General features: G+C 35.7%; 1 protein-coding gene across 1 annotated transcript in view; it reads left to right on the top strand.

Moving 5' to 3' along the window:
- Positions 1-16,025, top strand: part of PARP4 (poly(ADP-ribose) polymerase family member 4) — a 43,387-nt gene extending 27,362 nt beyond the window's left edge. Inside the window, exons 23-34 of the mRNA XM_035542805.1 lie at positions 416-603; positions 3,140-3,239; positions 4,378-4,548; positions 4,966-5,046; positions 6,785-6,865; positions 7,631-7,726; positions 8,764-8,904; positions 10,055-10,729; positions 11,252-11,353; positions 13,244-13,346; positions 14,253-14,385; positions 15,438-16,025. Of these exons, the coding sequence (XP_035398698.1) occupies positions 416-603; positions 3,140-3,239; positions 4,378-4,548; positions 4,966-5,046; positions 6,785-6,865; positions 7,631-7,726; positions 8,764-8,904; positions 10,055-10,729; positions 11,252-11,353; positions 13,244-13,346; positions 14,253-14,385; positions 15,438-15,588 (2,022 nt within the window). The 3' untranslated portion in view covers positions 15,589-16,025. The remainder of the gene's footprint in view (positions 1-415; positions 604-3,139; positions 3,240-4,377; positions 4,549-4,965; positions 5,047-6,784; positions 6,866-7,630; positions 7,727-8,763; positions 8,905-10,054; positions 10,730-11,251; positions 11,354-13,243; positions 13,347-14,252; positions 14,386-15,437) is intronic.
- Positions 16,026-16,935: the final 910 nt, after the last annotated feature.

Below are 16,935 nucleotides of genomic sequence, written 5' to 3'. Positions count from 1 at the left end.
ACTCCTTGTCACACTTGCTGTTGAGGCTAAACTGTAGTTCAGTTCAGAAAGTGGCTTAAACAAATTAAAAGATGGAGCTGTAAGTAGTTCTTAGATGCAATAGTCTGGATGAAAACTGTTCAGGATGTCCCCAAACCACTGATAACTGAAAGCTCTGAAGGATTTATAATTTTTCTTATATATCTTGCCTATGCATTGTTTTGCCTAACCCAGAGAAAATACAGTATGATATGAACCTTAAACTCCATCTCTAATCATAATTATGGAAGAGCAGGAACAAAATAAAATTTAAGAATTAATCATTTATATTTGGGAACCAGAAGAACTGTATACTAAATAATAAATTCTGCATTATATGTTATTTTGAAAAAGGTAAATTAAGTTCAAACTAAAATTGTAATACTTTACTTTTCAGTCAGCTACTGCAACATTGGGAAATACTGATCTGTGGAAGACCTTACGTTACTTAAGTTTGCTATTTCCTTCTCAAGGACACCGAAACCTCCTTCTTATATCTGATGGACACATTCAGAATGAGAGTGTGACATTCCAGATTGTGAAAGATAATGTCTACCATACAAGGTTATTTACATGTGGTGTTGGGTAAGTACAAAGTTAACCAGCAATTTTATTTTAAGTGACCGATAATTAATTTGAAATGAGAGGTGGATAATCTGAGAACTGTCAGATGTTTGAGTGTACTGTCTTAAATATATATGAGTTTAGATTAAATGCAGAAATGTTTGTAAGGAATTTCAATGATAAGATACCTACAATAAACTTAATTCTGTGCTATTCGTATCTTTCTTCATTATAACAACTACTATCTAAGAATATAATTGGGAAATATGAGAGTTAACACTTTAAAACTTAGCATTTCATGTCTTTGTAAAGTCTCATTTTGATAGTGGGATCTCAATTTAACATTAGTTGTATAATTTCATGATTTAATGTTCATCTGGTTTGTAAGGTAATGACTTAAAGACAATGAAAGCACTAGGTTCCCAAACCTGTGATACATTTCACTACTGGAATGTAACCTACTTCAAAATGATGTGAAAATAAACCTCCTCAGCCCAAACCCAGCCTCTGCCTTTCACTAGGCAAAACAGGGAGTAACTACTCCAGCACAGTCAGCTTTTTTGCTGAACAGCCAAATTCATGCTTCCTCTTCTCAGATGGAGATGGCAGACAGTAAGGATGATTTATCTTACTACCTAGCCAGAGTGGGGGAGCAGGAGCAACTGCTACCACTGTGACTCAGCACAGATCTGTCACAGCGATGGCAATACTAGAGAGAATGAAGTTTGGGAACATCTGGTATATACCCTGGTATATGGCTGGCTATAAGATGCCACCTGTGTTAAAAAGAGTTCTTAGCAATCACAGGAACAAGCAAAACCTCACTGAAATTCGTTGTAATTTAGTTTGACTGTACAGTAACAACAAACTGGAAAGATGTGACTGAAATGACTTTAAAAAGTAATGGGTTACAGTTGCATATTTCAGGTTGCCAGGCTTAAATGGGAAGGAGTCAAAGAGTGTTAGCTTCTTTCTGTATCCTGGGAAGGCTGGCAAGGACACATCAAAATAAAGACCAGTGGTGAGAGTCATGTTCTTCTAGAATGTTTTTAATGATAACTTCAACAGGGCTCTATCAATGTTTCCTGGTTGGGAGCTGCAGGCCTTCTCCCAGCACTGCACGAGCACACCCTTCAGGCCATGTACCAAACATCCCAGTGCTCTTCCAGTGTAATCCTTTGCATCAACACACAACAAAGAACAAACGGTGTGTGCCCACTAACATGCTGACATCCTTTCCAATGTATTTGCAGTCATGTTGTGTTCGTGTTCAGCATACTTTACATTCGTATTATTGCTATGACAGAACTTGCCCTAGGGACAGATTATTTTACTGCTGATAGTCTGAGAGGGCATGGCTTTTAATAGTTCCTCTAGACCTATAACACTAATGGCTGACATTAATGTATAACAGTCTACTTTCAGGAGGCAGGATCTGTTTAATATGTTCCATTGGTAAAGTAATAATTGGGAAAGAGGTGTAAAAGAGAACCTCGCTCTCTGGTTCATACTTCCGTGTAGACAGAGTGTTTTCTAGAGGGCTGAATTAATAGAGAGTACTACATCAGTTTTATCTGTGATAATTCTTTGCAGGTAAATGAAAAAAAAAATCACAGAGTCATAGAATAGTTTGGGTTGGAAGGGACCATAAAGATTATCTAGTTCCAACTATCCTGCCATGGGCAGGAGCACACCCTTCAGGCCATGTCCCTCCCACTAGATCAGGTTGAAAAAATATTTTTAAATAGTGCAAGGTTTGTACTTTACAGAGTTGTATAAGATAGCAAATCTGTAAAAAGACTTAAAAGGGCAGTAAACCTTTTTAAGTTCAAGATGTTGTGTGTTCTTGTTACAAAATACAACTGTACTGTTTAATTTTGCCTGGAGGGGATTTGGTGAGGATTTGCAAGATTTCTCTAAGACAGTGGTATGGTCCTGTTGAGGAGTGAATCTGCTATTGTCTGACAAAGATTTGAGAGAGAGCGTGCTGTTTCTCACCCATGAGAATTCTCATCTCCTTAATTGTTCTTCTGTAATGCTCTAGAAGCTCTCATTTGTCTGTATACCTATGATAGCTTCATAGTAGTCAGACCATTAGCCTGCTGTTCTATCAGGCTAATAAGTGTTATCATATTGGTTATATCCGTGTTGTCAAGAAAGTGACATTCCCTGTAAGATGACTGTGCCCATACTACATAGCTCTGCTGAGACTGAGGTTAATTACTTCAAGATCAGCATCATTTTGATCAGCCTTACTGGTGTTGGGATATAAGTTAATTTCTCTGCAGAGCCCTGCACTAGGACACGTAAAAGCTCATAAGCCATGCAATTTTCTCAAATGTTATTGGGAAATCTGTAATGCAGCATCATTTTCATTGGCTCAGTTGCTTTCAGTTGGTCTATACCCTGAGAAAGGGGTGAAATTTAAAAAAATCACAAACTTTGCAGTACTAATTAAAATCAAGATATTTAAAAACTGGTATCAGTTGTAGAAATGGTATCAGGTGACTTAATGATTTAATTCAATAATTACATGAAGGATTTTTTATGTTATTAGTTCCACAGCAAATCGTCACATGCTGAGGTCTTTGTCCCAGTATGGTGCTGGAGCGTTTGAGTATTTTGACCCAAAATCAAAGTATAACTGGGAGACAAAGGTACGCTTACATATCCTTAATATACTCAGTATGTCACCATTGCCTGACCTATCGATATCTGATACTGATTGTCTTTTGGGTGCATGCCTTATTTTCAGCAGGAACACGGGCTAAGAAGGGATATAGAGCTGTGGAGCTCCCTCTTTGATAAGGGAGGGAATTTATCACTGCAGTTGCCCCACCTTCTCATTCAGATTGGTCACTTAATGTGTAAAATAAACCAAGGAAACCAAGACTTAGTTTAGTTTTTCTATTGTTTTTGAGAGAGGTCTCTGCTTTTTTTGGTGATTGCAATAACACTGACTTGGAAAAAGTTTATGAAGTGTCAAACTATTTAAATAATTCTCCCTGAATGGAAAACCAGAGTTTTGCTTCTATCCTAGATGTCACAGGCCATCTACAACCTCGTCCTTGCCATAGTGTTGAGGCCTGTAGCAACTGCATTCTGTAACATTGGTCTGTTGGTGCTTCTGTAAATTTCAGGCAACATAGGACCCCATGTGCAGAGTGCTTCTGGGTTTCCCAGTAGTTATGTGCCTACAGCTCTATGCTGTGCCTTGAATCTGGTCCCTCCTGACACAGAGATAGCAGAGAAGGGGCTGCAGCATGGCAAATAGCTGGCATGTTTTTGTCTGGGGGAAAGAATGAAGATCTGTCCTCTGGCTATTCTGGCTGTCATTTGAAGGATGCAAAATTATCCTGAGCAGACCACGGAGATCTGCAGAACTGTTCACACATCTCAGAGTTCACACATAGGAGGCGCTGTGTCTAGCAGGCCATATTCCCTAGCCTTTTTGGCAACCCTGATGAATGGAAACTTTACTCTCAAATCTCATCTTTCACTTAAAAGAAATCTCATTATTCCCAAAGCTGGTACAGTAGCGGCTGAGCGATTATCCTTTGACTCATTTGTACCAGTATGTGGCAAAAGTTTTACAAGTATGTGGCTTTAGTTGTATCAGAAAGAAAAAAAAAAAAAAAAAAAAAAAAAGAAAGGAAATTAGGTCCATTCACATGGGAAGTATGGGTATTGGTTTTTTTTGTTTGTTTATTATTATTGTTATTGTATTGAGAGATTGTGTTTTCTCTTAAAAGTCTAGAAGGAAACAGAGCTAATTTGTTTTCTATCTTTACACAGGTACAGAGACAGGTGTCCAGAATATTTTCTCCAGGATGCAGTTCTGTTTCTATTAAATGGCAACAGTTTAATATAAATGAACCAGAGCCAATGCAGGCTCCTGCTCAAATACAGTCTTTATTTACCAGTGAGAGGCTTCTTGTCTACGGATTTGTCCCTCACTGTACTCAGGTAAAGACTGGGATATACACTTAATACTGGATAGAAATTCACATGTAAAAAGATTGCAAAGGTCCTATTGTATTTCATTATATTAATTTTGTATTATATATCCTTTATGCAGCATATACTTAGCTTCATTTTCACTGCTAAATGTAATTAAATTACTATTTAAATGCCATTATTAGTCTTCCCAATAAGAAGTAGAGAGGAAAAGATTACCGTGTTTAATGTGCATGTCATTATACTTTAATAAATACAAGATTTCTTTATTCGTGAGTGTCCCCTTGTTGTAAGGGGAAATGTTTTTAAACACAGACATGCAGAGAGTTACAGATTTGAGTTACATTCAGAACATGGAACAGCATGCATGTGTGCAAATAACACAGTACAAGACGAAGAGAACTTTTTTTTTTTTTTCCCTTTTAGGCCACCTTAAGAGCAATAATAAATGACAAAGAACTACAAACTGTGGTGTCAACTACTGAATTACAGAAGACAACAGGAACAGTGAGTTTGGCCAACATTGCGTGCACATATAGTGAGAGAAGCTGCTTTGGGCTCTTTTGAATGAATTAAAACCCTTGTTTTCAGTTCTTGCACCATTATTTTTGCTTCTGACGTTTGAACAGACTCTGTGCTTTTTAGCACAAAACTTGGACTTCTCAGAACTGAAAGTGCTGGTTCTTATTCCAGCAACTTCGTTGGGCTCTAGCTTTGTCCCTGCATTTGCTCTTCTTCTTCAGGTGACTTGCATGAAGGAGCTGCAGCAGCATTCTCTTTCAAGTTGTAAATTGTTACTATGTGGAGAATCTTGTCATCAGTCTTTCATTATAGAAACTTGTATATATTAAAGTGTTACTAGCCTTTTAGCTGCTTCAGTAACCAAGTAACTTAAGAGTATTTGTATAGATGAAAGCTCTGCACTGGTGTTGAAAAGGAAAACATGCTGAAAAGAACCATTTATTAGATCTAAGAGGTGTCTACACTTGAAAAATCATCAGAATAGTCATCCTTCAGTAATAATTCTGACATGACTCTCACCCTTTCCCCACTAAGGAGCTGATTTGTTTTCAAATAAAAATGACTGTTCCTTATTTAGTGTAATCCACTTAGAAAGCTACTATTGTGCGCTGTAGTCTAAGGACAGTTGGTTTCCATGGATATGCTCTTCTACAGACGAAACTGGCAAGCAGAAGCAATGTATTTGCTTGCCATAAAGAATTAATGCTTTTTTTTAAAAAAAAATCCTATACTACAAATTCCAGATGTAGTTAAAAAAATAGGGCTTTGAAAGGTGTAAACTGAAATGGTAAAATGATTTTTTAAAGGGCCAAAATTAGAAGCAAATTATTAATTATTGATGCTTTAGATGAACTCTGAGAATTTTTACCTGTTTCTTTTGTCAATTCACCTTATCACAAAAAATGCTGGCTTATGAGGTGTTCCTCAGTAGTGCCTTTCTCCAGCACTTACTGTCTTCTTCCAAAAATGAATCAGTGGGAACGTTTGGGCAATAGGAACTAGAATAGAGCAAAACTTTGCCACACAGAGAGAGTGCTTCCTCCCTCTGTTAGCTTTAGCGTATTGAACAGACTAAAAGTGTTTTTCTTTCCCATGAAAGACTGGTTCCATTTTTAAAAGCAATTTCTAGTTAACAGATTTCAGTATTCCCTTTTTCTGCACACAAACCCTCAGGTCAAAAATAACTTGATTTTTATACACCTAATGAATTGTTTAAAGTTAAACACTCTAGAATGAATTTAATTTTCCCCCAAATTCTGTATTTTTATGCACAGGACTAATTTACCTAACTTCAGCTATCTAGATATTCTTACTTAAGAGTGAGGAAGTTGTCTGGGCTCAGTTTACAGTCACTGTAGGGAAATGTGTTCCTCCAGAAGAGGGAAGCTTCCTACTTGTTTTAGTTAGCTGTTCCAAGATGAGATGGATTGCCTGGTGGTTTTTTCTGTTCATCCATTTCTTTGCCTTTTCCCATCCTTTACTCTAGTGAGAATGTGTGCAACAAGCAACAAGTAAAGACCTAGGTATCTTTTAGTTTGCTAAAGTTAAGTGAAATAAAAATGTACCTTAGGTGCAGGTTATGACTGCTTTTTAAATGAAAGATTAGCTTGACCCTTAGAAAACTGGATACTGTGTAAATATGAAAGCTGCCCAGATCTCATAAATAAAAGGAAAAAAAAATTTTAATCTCTTTTTTTCATCACCACCTTTATTTTCTTTCTAGGTGCTACACAAACTCACAGCAAGAGCTTTTATTAGGGACTATGAAGATGGGATTCTTCATGAGAATGAAACAGAGCATGAGGTTTGATAATCTAAAAGCAAAAAGTATATATTTAAAATTACAAATAGCAAGCATTTAAATGGAATAGAAGGTTTTTTGCTTTGTTAAACATAACTTTAAGGTTGAAGTTCCAGTGTCATTTTAAGGTTAAGGTCACCATATAGGAATACATTTTCCTCCTAAATGCAATTATGAAGAATTTGGGGACAGTCGTGTGTTCTTCCCTGTTATGAGAATATTGGTATAACGTACATATTTTTCCTAATCTATACATTGTCATTGCAGGTCATTGGTGGTTCTTCTTTCCCTGGCATATAACATTTTTGTTTCTAGAAGATCAGAACATCCAGCCAAGATTCTTGGCTTTTGTATAGGATAGGGTGGAAGATAATGACTTCAGTTTTACAGATAGACAGATTTAATGATCTGATGATCTGTTAAAACAGATTTAAGTTTTAGCTACTTAAAAACTTATCACTTTGTCATCTTGGCTTACCTGGGGCTTCAAACTAATCCTAAATAAGATAGAGCTTTCTCTTACACAAGAGGAAGTGCAGAACCAAAAGAAGTGTATAACTACATGTCTCTACCCAAAGTTAAGTGAGGAAGTAGAAAAAGTTAGAAGGAGCAGAGAGTTAGGCCAGTACATTCACATGAGCCCTTCCTTTTATATGTCCCTATTTAGAGTGCGTAAGTGTGTTTATATATTCAGTTTTGACATTTCTGCTTCTTTTACCTGATTATATTTTTTCTGCCTCTTTCATTTGTTAATACTTAACAATCTAGATGAAGAAACAAATATTGAAAAACAAGATTATTCATCTCAGCTTGGAACACTCAATTATAACCCAGTTTACAAGCTTTGTTGCAGTTGAGAAGAGGGTATGTTTTCTACAAAATATCTTGTTCTCACTAGCTTCTCTGTGAAAAGACTCTAAATTCTGTAACCTTGCACATATCAAAGCCAGTCTTCCTTTACAATAAACAATGTTTATTATTTTAAAATAGAGCTAAAACTATGTTTTTTGAAATGATTCTGGTTTCTTCTGCAATACAGCAAGTTATTTTTGTTTTCCATTTCACATATTGCTTGTCCTTACCTTACAATCAGACCTCAAACAGTCAGTATTTTCCTGTTGTGATTTGCTATAAGGGTTTGCAATTTGTGCTAGTGCTGTGGAAGCCAAATGGGTCAAAGGAAAAGTCCAGATGAAGAATACTCTTTAAGTAATGGGTTTGGATTGGCAAAGGTCATTCCGGGACAGTCTGTATTAGGTGGTAATCAGAAGGAAACCAAAACTTGAAAAAAATCTCTTCTAATACTGCTGTAAACTGTGGGAAGTTTTGTTTGCTTCCAGCATTAGAACAGTGGTAGGAAGAACAAAACTTTGCAGCAAATGGAAACAAATACATACAAATGATAACTTTGAAGTTCGAAAGTCTGTAAAAAAAAATTTTCAAATGGAAAAGCGGTATCATGATAAGCAATATGGTATCAGTTGGAGTAAGTAGTAGATCGTGCACAAAGAATGGGAATTCATCTGACCATGTATGTGTATTTACATTTAGTGATAAATCGGTCATGTTTGACTTCTTCTTATTGTCATCTGAAATAAATAGATATTTCTAGAGCTTGATTCATCTCATCTTGAAGTTAAATATCTAACTGTGAAGTTACATTTACTGCTTATTGGTATACACCGATACCAATATATTGGTTACATTTACTGCTTATATTGGTATTTTTAATGTACTGCATTATCTGTTTTTTTTTCTGTTTTCAACACATTTCAAACTCGCAAAGAAAAAAATGCACTCTCTGTTATGACAGAATTTTCTGTTATAACATCTATCGCAACTAAGAACTAAAAATTGAAGAGAACTTTCAAGTTTTGTAACTGTGATGAATTTTGTTTTAGGATGCTAATGAAATTTGTCCTGCTGATGTTCCAAACATTCCGGAAATTATAGCAAAAGAAGATGTAGATATTTTACCGTACATGGACTGGGACCAAAAGCCAATGGAATCTGAAATTTTATGTTCAGAAGGATTTTCCCCGGTAACTATACTTAATATATGTTTTTATTGCTAACATTTCTCATTTATTATCCAGCTGTGCTGCTGTATTTTATGTGATAATACACAGTAATTGTTAATGAAATTAGGTCAATTTTTAATAATTTTGAAAGTCATTAACTCCAGACAAGTACTGTGTGGAATTTTATTGTCCCAAAAATAAAGTATATTTTAAAAAATAAAATGAGAAATTTTGAAAGAAAATATGATATTATAGGCCTCTTCTACCATCCAGCAGAAACTAACACTTCTTGAATTAAAGGCTTTATCTACACTAGTGTATTCTTATGAAAATCTTGAACTAGTCAAATAGGATGTTTGCTAGTTATGGTAGTTCTTGACTTTAGAAATTAGTTAGCACCTCTAATTCTTTTAGCCCATGAAGTCTTAATGGGTTGAGGCTTTACATCTCGAAATTTTGTAGGAGAATCAAGTAAATCGTTATTTGTCTATTCAATTATGTTGTGTGTGACCATGACGTGCATTTAAAATAATTGAAGATCATCATCTTAACCTGTAGTCTGTAATGTATTAAGAATGTGGACTATTTAAATTGTCCCAGTGTATATTTGTACTATAACTTAGGTCAACTCATATAAAGCCATTTTTTTTGATCCTTTGGACCAAGAACTCCTAGGTAGCAGAACACCTAGAAGTCTACACTGGTGTATAGTGGCAAGCCCACTAACCTGTATGCAGCAACTACTGGACCTCACCTGGTACATGTACCAGAATTGGTCTGCATCATGTGAACTTCCCAGCTTGAGTCAGCACAAGCAGGATCCACACTTGAGTTTACATAGATCTATCTTCTGTGTATATAAAACAATATGGTGCAGTGGAACTTCCTTGGCTCCAAATCATCACTTGGATATTCATCGTTTTTATCTTAATAATGTAAAACACTCGCCGCTCATACTTTGTCAAGTTTTACTCTGAATTGGACCAGTGCAAGGTTGAATAGGGTAAGAAAAATTTAGTGTAACTGATGTATTACTTTCATTTTGAACATAAGAATGACAATATAACGATACTGTGCACAACATAAGAAGAAATAACAGATTGATTAAAAAGAGGAAAATGTCTTAATAGTTCTGGAATTATTTTGTTTCCTTGTCATTTTTACTAAACAGGCATGTTCCCCAGGAGTAACTGATGCTTGGTCAGATTATTTCTTCAGTGACAGAGGTGAAACTGAAAGCTTCCAATTTCAATCTGAAGAACTTCCTGTTATTCACGAGAGCACCTCACAAAAAATCACAGCACAGGGCTTTGGAATTTTTTCTGAAATTCAAAGTAACACTTGCAGTCTCAAATCAAATTTGAATTTTGATAATGGCATCACAAAGGAGGAATCTTCAGGAGCAATGTCATCTTCACCACATGACCTTCGTGTGCTGGATTATTGCAACGCTTTCTCATTTGGTTCAGCAACTAAGCTAGGAGGAGGAGCTTATCTGACTGAAAAAAATTCACTTCAGACCCCTGTGCTTCCAAAATTAGGCGTTTGTATGAGTGTTCCTGCACTTCCTCATCCCCGTTCTCTTGAAAAACTGGCGGGAGGCATGAAACCTGCTTATTCTTCTTGTGTTGCTCAGACACAATATTCAGGAATGTTTGGTTCACCTGCTCCTACAGACACAATACTTTCTGATAAAACAAATGTTGAAAAACAAGTTATTCCCAAATGTCCTGTTTTCCAATGTGATAGCAAAGCAGCAATGTCGTGGCGAAAGTGTAAGAAAAAAGTAGCAGGTCAACATGGTGCTACAGCATCTGAAGGAGTTACTGAGGGCACTAAGGTTTCGGTAAGTCTTCAGCTGGGAGTCTTTGATATACAGGATGCTACAAATGTCATGTTGAAATCTAGGCTGCATTTAGCTAAGGAAAGCTGCCTTAACATTTGTGTTCTAAGGTTCATTGCTGTACAGCCTGAAAAGAACATGGTAAGGGTGGTAATGAAATTGCTTTCCAATTCAAGAAATCTGAACCCGAGATGCAGAAAGCATTCTTTTTGTTTGATTATTTTTTCATTATTTCTGTTTAAAGTGATAAATCTTACGGTCTGAATTCTGCCACTTGCTCCTTACTATTCTAAGAGACAACTTTTAAACGGAGAAAAAAGGTCTCACTAACTCTGGAATTGCAAATGCTTTCCTAAGTAGGAGAGAATGAACCTGAAATCTTACAATTTCAACCTGAAAAAAAAGTTTATTTTAAAAAGAAGTTCCTTTTAAATTTTTTTAATGAAATTACTTTTTACCATGATGTAGTAGTTGCATGAATAATGGTGGTAGAATAAGATTCTTAGTGAATATTATCCTCTTCAGGAACAATCAAAGAGCTTTGCAGCAATAGAGAAAGAAAAGATTCAACGGAGATTTGAGCTGACTTCTATAAACTTGAAAGAAATTTTTGAGCTCCAAAATCAGGTACAGTACCCGTAGACTATTTGTGCATTACTTTAAAAGAAAATACATGTAGAAAGAAAAAGTATTTTTACTTTAGTCCTGTCCTGAGATAACTATTTTATAAACGTATTTGTTTTCTTTACTTTATGAACTGATCTTAAAAAGTATATAATGACCTCAAAGTCATGCTACGTTTTATTGCTCTCATGGGCAGCTCTTAATGGGTGCCTAAGGAACAGTGTAAAATCAGGGCCAACAGGTACTGAGTGATACACCTCCATTTTAGAGCCTCCATCAGTTTGCAGCTTGGAGACTTCCTGGGACATGTATGAAACCATATATGGGGAGACAGGTTGAAGAATTAGGTGTAAATAATGCACATTATGCAAGAAAATAAGAAGTAGTTGGGGCTTAGAGGATTACATAGAGTGCAGGAGGAACTTCTGCAGGATAGTTAGACCAGCTGAATGACTAGCGAATTAAAGACAAGCTGAATTAAACAATATTGCCCAAGAATTCTGCAAGCAGGGTTCAGAATAGGTAATGTTTTGCCTTGCTTAGGTATGATCCTCGTGGTTGGAGAAGTCCACTGCTTCACCTAACCCATCACCAGTTGGTGAGCTTACCAATTGATGGGGTGAGGTGGCGATCAACAATCAGATCGTAGGCCACACAACTGATATCCGTATGTAATAAACAGAAGGAGGTCTTCAGTAGTGCTACGTGATCCAAATGAAGAAGCCACCGTGGTATTCCCTCAGTGGAGACTCCTGTTGTTTATCAGCAGAGATTGGCCATTCAGCCTGGTGCTTTGTTGAATTCCCTTTGTCTGGGAGTATACCTGGTACACTAGATCCAGCACGTCAGTTTGTATGCAATAGTAGGAAAAGGCAAGTAGGAAAGTATAGCTGATGTAAGTGTCAAGAAGAGATGTCTATTTTTCCTATATTTTTGACAGGTCACTTTTATCAAATTATTTTTAAACATTGAACCATTACCATATGCCACACATGGGGATATAATGGGGAATAGTTTTGTGATCGGCTCTTATGGGAGTTAACTCTCAAAGAGAGCTTCAAGATTGCTTTTCTTTTTGAGCAGAATTGCCAGTTGTTGAATTAGAGAAAGAAAAAGTTTCTCAGTTTTTTACACTAATTAAGTTTAGTGATCTAACAGAATCTTACTTTTTAGATAATTTAAAAACATGTATTGTCTTCTAACTTACCTTATATGAATCTGTAAATTGTTATGAATTTGTGTCCACAGTTACAGTTATCTATGACATAAAGCTGCAAGGACAGATAAAAGTTTTGAAAGTGTTTATCATTGAAGAATAAGTAGTTGAAAATCCTATTGAAAGCCCATCTTCCATCTTATCTGAGAGTAGCAAACTGACAGTTTTAATCAAAGTTCTCTAATTTTTGGTAGGGAAAGTCAGATAAAATAGGATTGGTTAATACTGTATTTAACAACATGAATAGCAAACTAAATTTATAGAGACTGCATTCCCTTCAGAGGAGAGAGATCCTTTTTTGTTTCTTCTGGGTAAGACAAATGCTTATTTTTGAGCACCTTTAAAATAATTTTCCAAAAGAATTTGTTTGAAATAAAATTGAGGTTAATGTTGTCATAGTGCAAGTCAATTCAGAACTTCTTTTTTCTTATTGTTTGAGGTTTTTTTATAACCTAACTACAACATTCCACATCAATTACAAACATCTGATGGTTTATCAAAGGGTTTGGAAGTTAAATATTTGATTCAACTAAATGGATCACATGGATTTCAGTTCGGTGTTTGTGTAAGCTTTTAAAAACATTTTAAATAATTATCCTATGTTTATTTTGTTCCTGACAAACACATTTTCAGTGTTGTGAATCTCTCGCTTATCCATATCTTTGTTTATTCCATAGAATGGCTCTTGGAATCTCAGTCCCCAGTTGGGAAAAATCTTGAAATTTGATGTTGATTATTTAATTAATCATTTCCTTATCAGAAAAGGCATTCAGTCACTTGGTAAATACTTTTTCTGTTATTAAAAAACACTGCATTGTATTACATTTCCTATCTTTATGTGTTATTACTCTGTATTTCTAGGGGAACTTTCAATAAGATAAACTCAGAATTTAAGTGGATCTCTTAACTTAAAATTTTCAAAAGCATCTGATTTTAATAATATATTTTCTTCTCAACTTCTCTCACAATATAGTGTCCTGAATGCTAAGTACATCTCCTGGAGAAATATGTGGAGGATATGAAATAGCTGGAATAGCAATAGAGGTTCTTTTATCTCAGCTATTGTATCTGCTGTATTAATATCTACTTCAAAAAAAAAAAAAAAAAAAGAAAGGGAGTGGGGGAGGAAGGTCTCTCCTAGGAGAGAGACTGAGACAACTTCTGCTTTTCACATTTCAAATAACACAAATAATATTTCTACAGTTCTTTTCCCCACATGCTGCCTGCAGCGCATTCAGTATGCGTTCTGTCTATGCACACTTTGTCTGCTGTTTGATTCTGTCAGTTGGCGCTCACTGCTGGCAGCAGACCAGAAAACTTGGGGAAAAAAAGGCAATTCATTCTTTCTAAATTATTAGAGGATGCAGTGCTTCATCAAAGGACAAAACTCTTACATTTTTCCCATTCTTACACATTCCCATTCCCATGCATTAAAATCAAAGTTGATTAGAACCCAAGCAAACGCAAACTGCAGAAGTCCTAAAAAAGCATTAACAGACATAAGTTTGAAAGCCAGGAGCATGTTTGCCAGGTCACTAATGTGAATACTTTTCATAGTACTGATTGTATGGTGAAACAATTAAGTAGCATCAGGACTTTAAAATTTTTAAATTTAAAACTTTGTAGGAAGTACCTTTTCTGCTATCAAGAATTCATTTAAATGATTTCCCTTTTCTTCTTCCTTAGGCTCAAATGGAAAAGAAAAGCTACTGCAATTGATTGCTACTCTTCTTGTGCTTCAGTTCATACGCTGCACAAAGGAACTGAATGGGATAGTTTTCAAATCGCTGATGAAACTTGATAATTTAACCACTTCAAGGTATGCTTTTAAAAAAATCTTATAATTTAATATAGTAATGTAAACCTTCTCAACATATGTAAGATTAACCTCATTATGGAGAGTAAATGGCTATGCTACAGGATATGGCTGTAGAAAAGGGAATGGGAAGCACTAATGATATTGGTGACACATGCCTGCTTCTAAGAGGATGGATGGAGGAGAGAGTAATTTGCAAAATATGATACAAAAACTGAGAAATCAGAGCCAACTCAGATGTTGGGTAAGTTGTTCAGAAACTTGCCCAGTTGATTTTTAAATACCTTTAAGGATGGAGATTCCACCATCTCAACCTTTTCAAGACTTCAACCTTTTCAGACTTTTCATTCATGTAACTTGTTCCTCTTGGTCTGCATCCTTTTTTAGCATTTGGGTTTAGCAATTTAGCATTTAGCATTTTAGTATACAGGTTGGTGTTCTTCACAAGCAAACACTGTAAAATACAATACTTTTGAAATCATCAGGGCACGTGATCACAGCACAACTTCCACTTTTTCCATTAGCCCTGGGGAATGCTGATGCTGGCTCATTCTGACAAAGTCCCCTCACTTCTGTATGTCCCAGTGCCCTGTTATCTTTCAAAGACGGGTCCCTGCATCTGGAAATTCCCTTCTGTTGGGGGTGAAGTGAACAATTGTCAGCTGGTGTGAAATACGAACAAAATCATATTGACTGCTGGATGAAAGAAGTTTGGATAGACCACAAAAGTGAAAGAATTCTGACATGAATGTACAAAGAATGAGACACGTTTGCCGTTATGAAATGCATAGCACTTCACCGTGGTGATAGGAACAGTGCAAATGAATGCAAGTAACGGTTATGGATCCACATATGCCCCATATGGAATATTCCAAAAAGATGGGGCAGAGGAGATGATGATGTAGTTTCCTGTGTCAGGTGATATTTTACGTAGGCTGGGTCATTGTACTATAGACAATTTTCTCTTTCAAATGATCACAGAAGAAATTATTTTCTTGCTTTTTTCGGTGGATTTACAAGACTTTATTATAATAAAACTTCATTTCTACACACAGCGGTGTTCACTGGACTTTTGAGTTGATCAAGAAAGCAATAGAGTGGGTAAGAAGAGTTGACAGACAATTTCCAGCTATTTACTATCGACTTGAACTTGGGAAAGACTGGGATTCTGCCACCAAGAAGATACTGGGTATCACCTTTAACTAACATCAATTTTCTTTCTACTTAAAATATTTAAACCTTTGTAATTGTTTAAGATAATAGTGAAATAGCTTTTCTTGTGATTTTACATAAAATGTTTAAATTGAGGATATTTGATTGTATATTATTCTCGAATAATTCTCACACAGACAAAATTAAAGGATCTTACAGTTAGTAAGTTGACTTTACATACATAGTACTTTACTTATCTGTGACTATTAAAAATACCTCCATATTTCATAATTTGACATTATTCTGTAGTTTGTTGCATATTCTTAGTACTTTTACATCTTTCATATTTCTATTTATTCTAAAATATTTAATTCTTCTACAGTGGCACTGTAATTGAAGTGCAATATAGTAATTAAGTTAAATACTGCAGAATGTTTTGACAGATACAAGAATGTGATTAGTAAAGACCTAATAAACATCTTCACATATAAACATCACAATAAACATCAAAACACATATCAGTGTTTTGAGTTGGATGGTTTTGTGATTCCTACAGTGTGCCGTGAAATGCAAACAGCAGAACTGTTGTTTTTCTCCTGCACTGTTTTTCTTATTAGTCATATGTCAATTTGTGAATACATAGGTCAATTTTGTTAGGAGGTATGTGTTCTCTCTATTTGTCGGCTATTACTCTGTATTCTGATTTTATCCTGAGGAAAAGCTACTTGATTAGTATTACTTTATACCAGACCAAACACGTAAGCCTAATAATAAATCCAGAATAAAAGTGATTTATCTTAATTTAATGTGCTTTTCACGGGTGCTTAAATGAACACATTACCTCTTCTAAATTCCAGAGCTGCACAGAATCACTCTTTGGTATGCTGTGATCAGAAGAAGTGTAGGTAGTGAGTAAAAAGACAATTACTTGCACTGAGGCGGGATTGAGTGTGTACAGAACACACTCTGCAGTTGTTTGTCCAACCATTGAAAATGTTCAGAAGCAGCAGATTCCTCAGCCTCTACAGGTAGGGTGCTGCAGTGCAAACAGGACATGCTCCCTAGTATTTATTAAGAGAAAGAAGCATTGTAAGACGTCGCTAAGGAAAACTGGAATCTCTTTCATAGATGTTTTCTTGAGAATTTAGCAAACACCTGCCAAGGATGGAGCATATTCCCTTGCTCCTGCCTAAGTACAGGAGGTTGCTGAGACGATGTCCTGAGTCTTGTGTTTCTGAGATGCTATGAATCCTAGTTTTCAAGTAAGCTACTGGCTCTTTTCAGTGAATAATACAAAGGAAAAGTGTTGTGCTACACTTTCTGTTTGATAAGAGCTCAGATATCAGTTTATTAAGAGCTAGGCAGACTCTTTAATTTAGAAAACTGACAATTTAAGTCTTT

The sequence above is a fragment of the Cygnus atratus genome, chromosome 1, assembly GCF_013377495.2.
Source record: "Cygnus atratus isolate AKBS03 ecotype Queensland, Australia chromosome 1, CAtr_DNAZoo_HiC_assembly, whole genome shotgun sequence".
NCBI lineage: Eukaryota > Metazoa > Chordata > Aves > Anseriformes > Anatidae > Cygnus > Cygnus atratus.
Note: the sequence above shows the minus strand (reverse complement) of the source record. Positions and strands in the feature narration are given on the sequence as shown.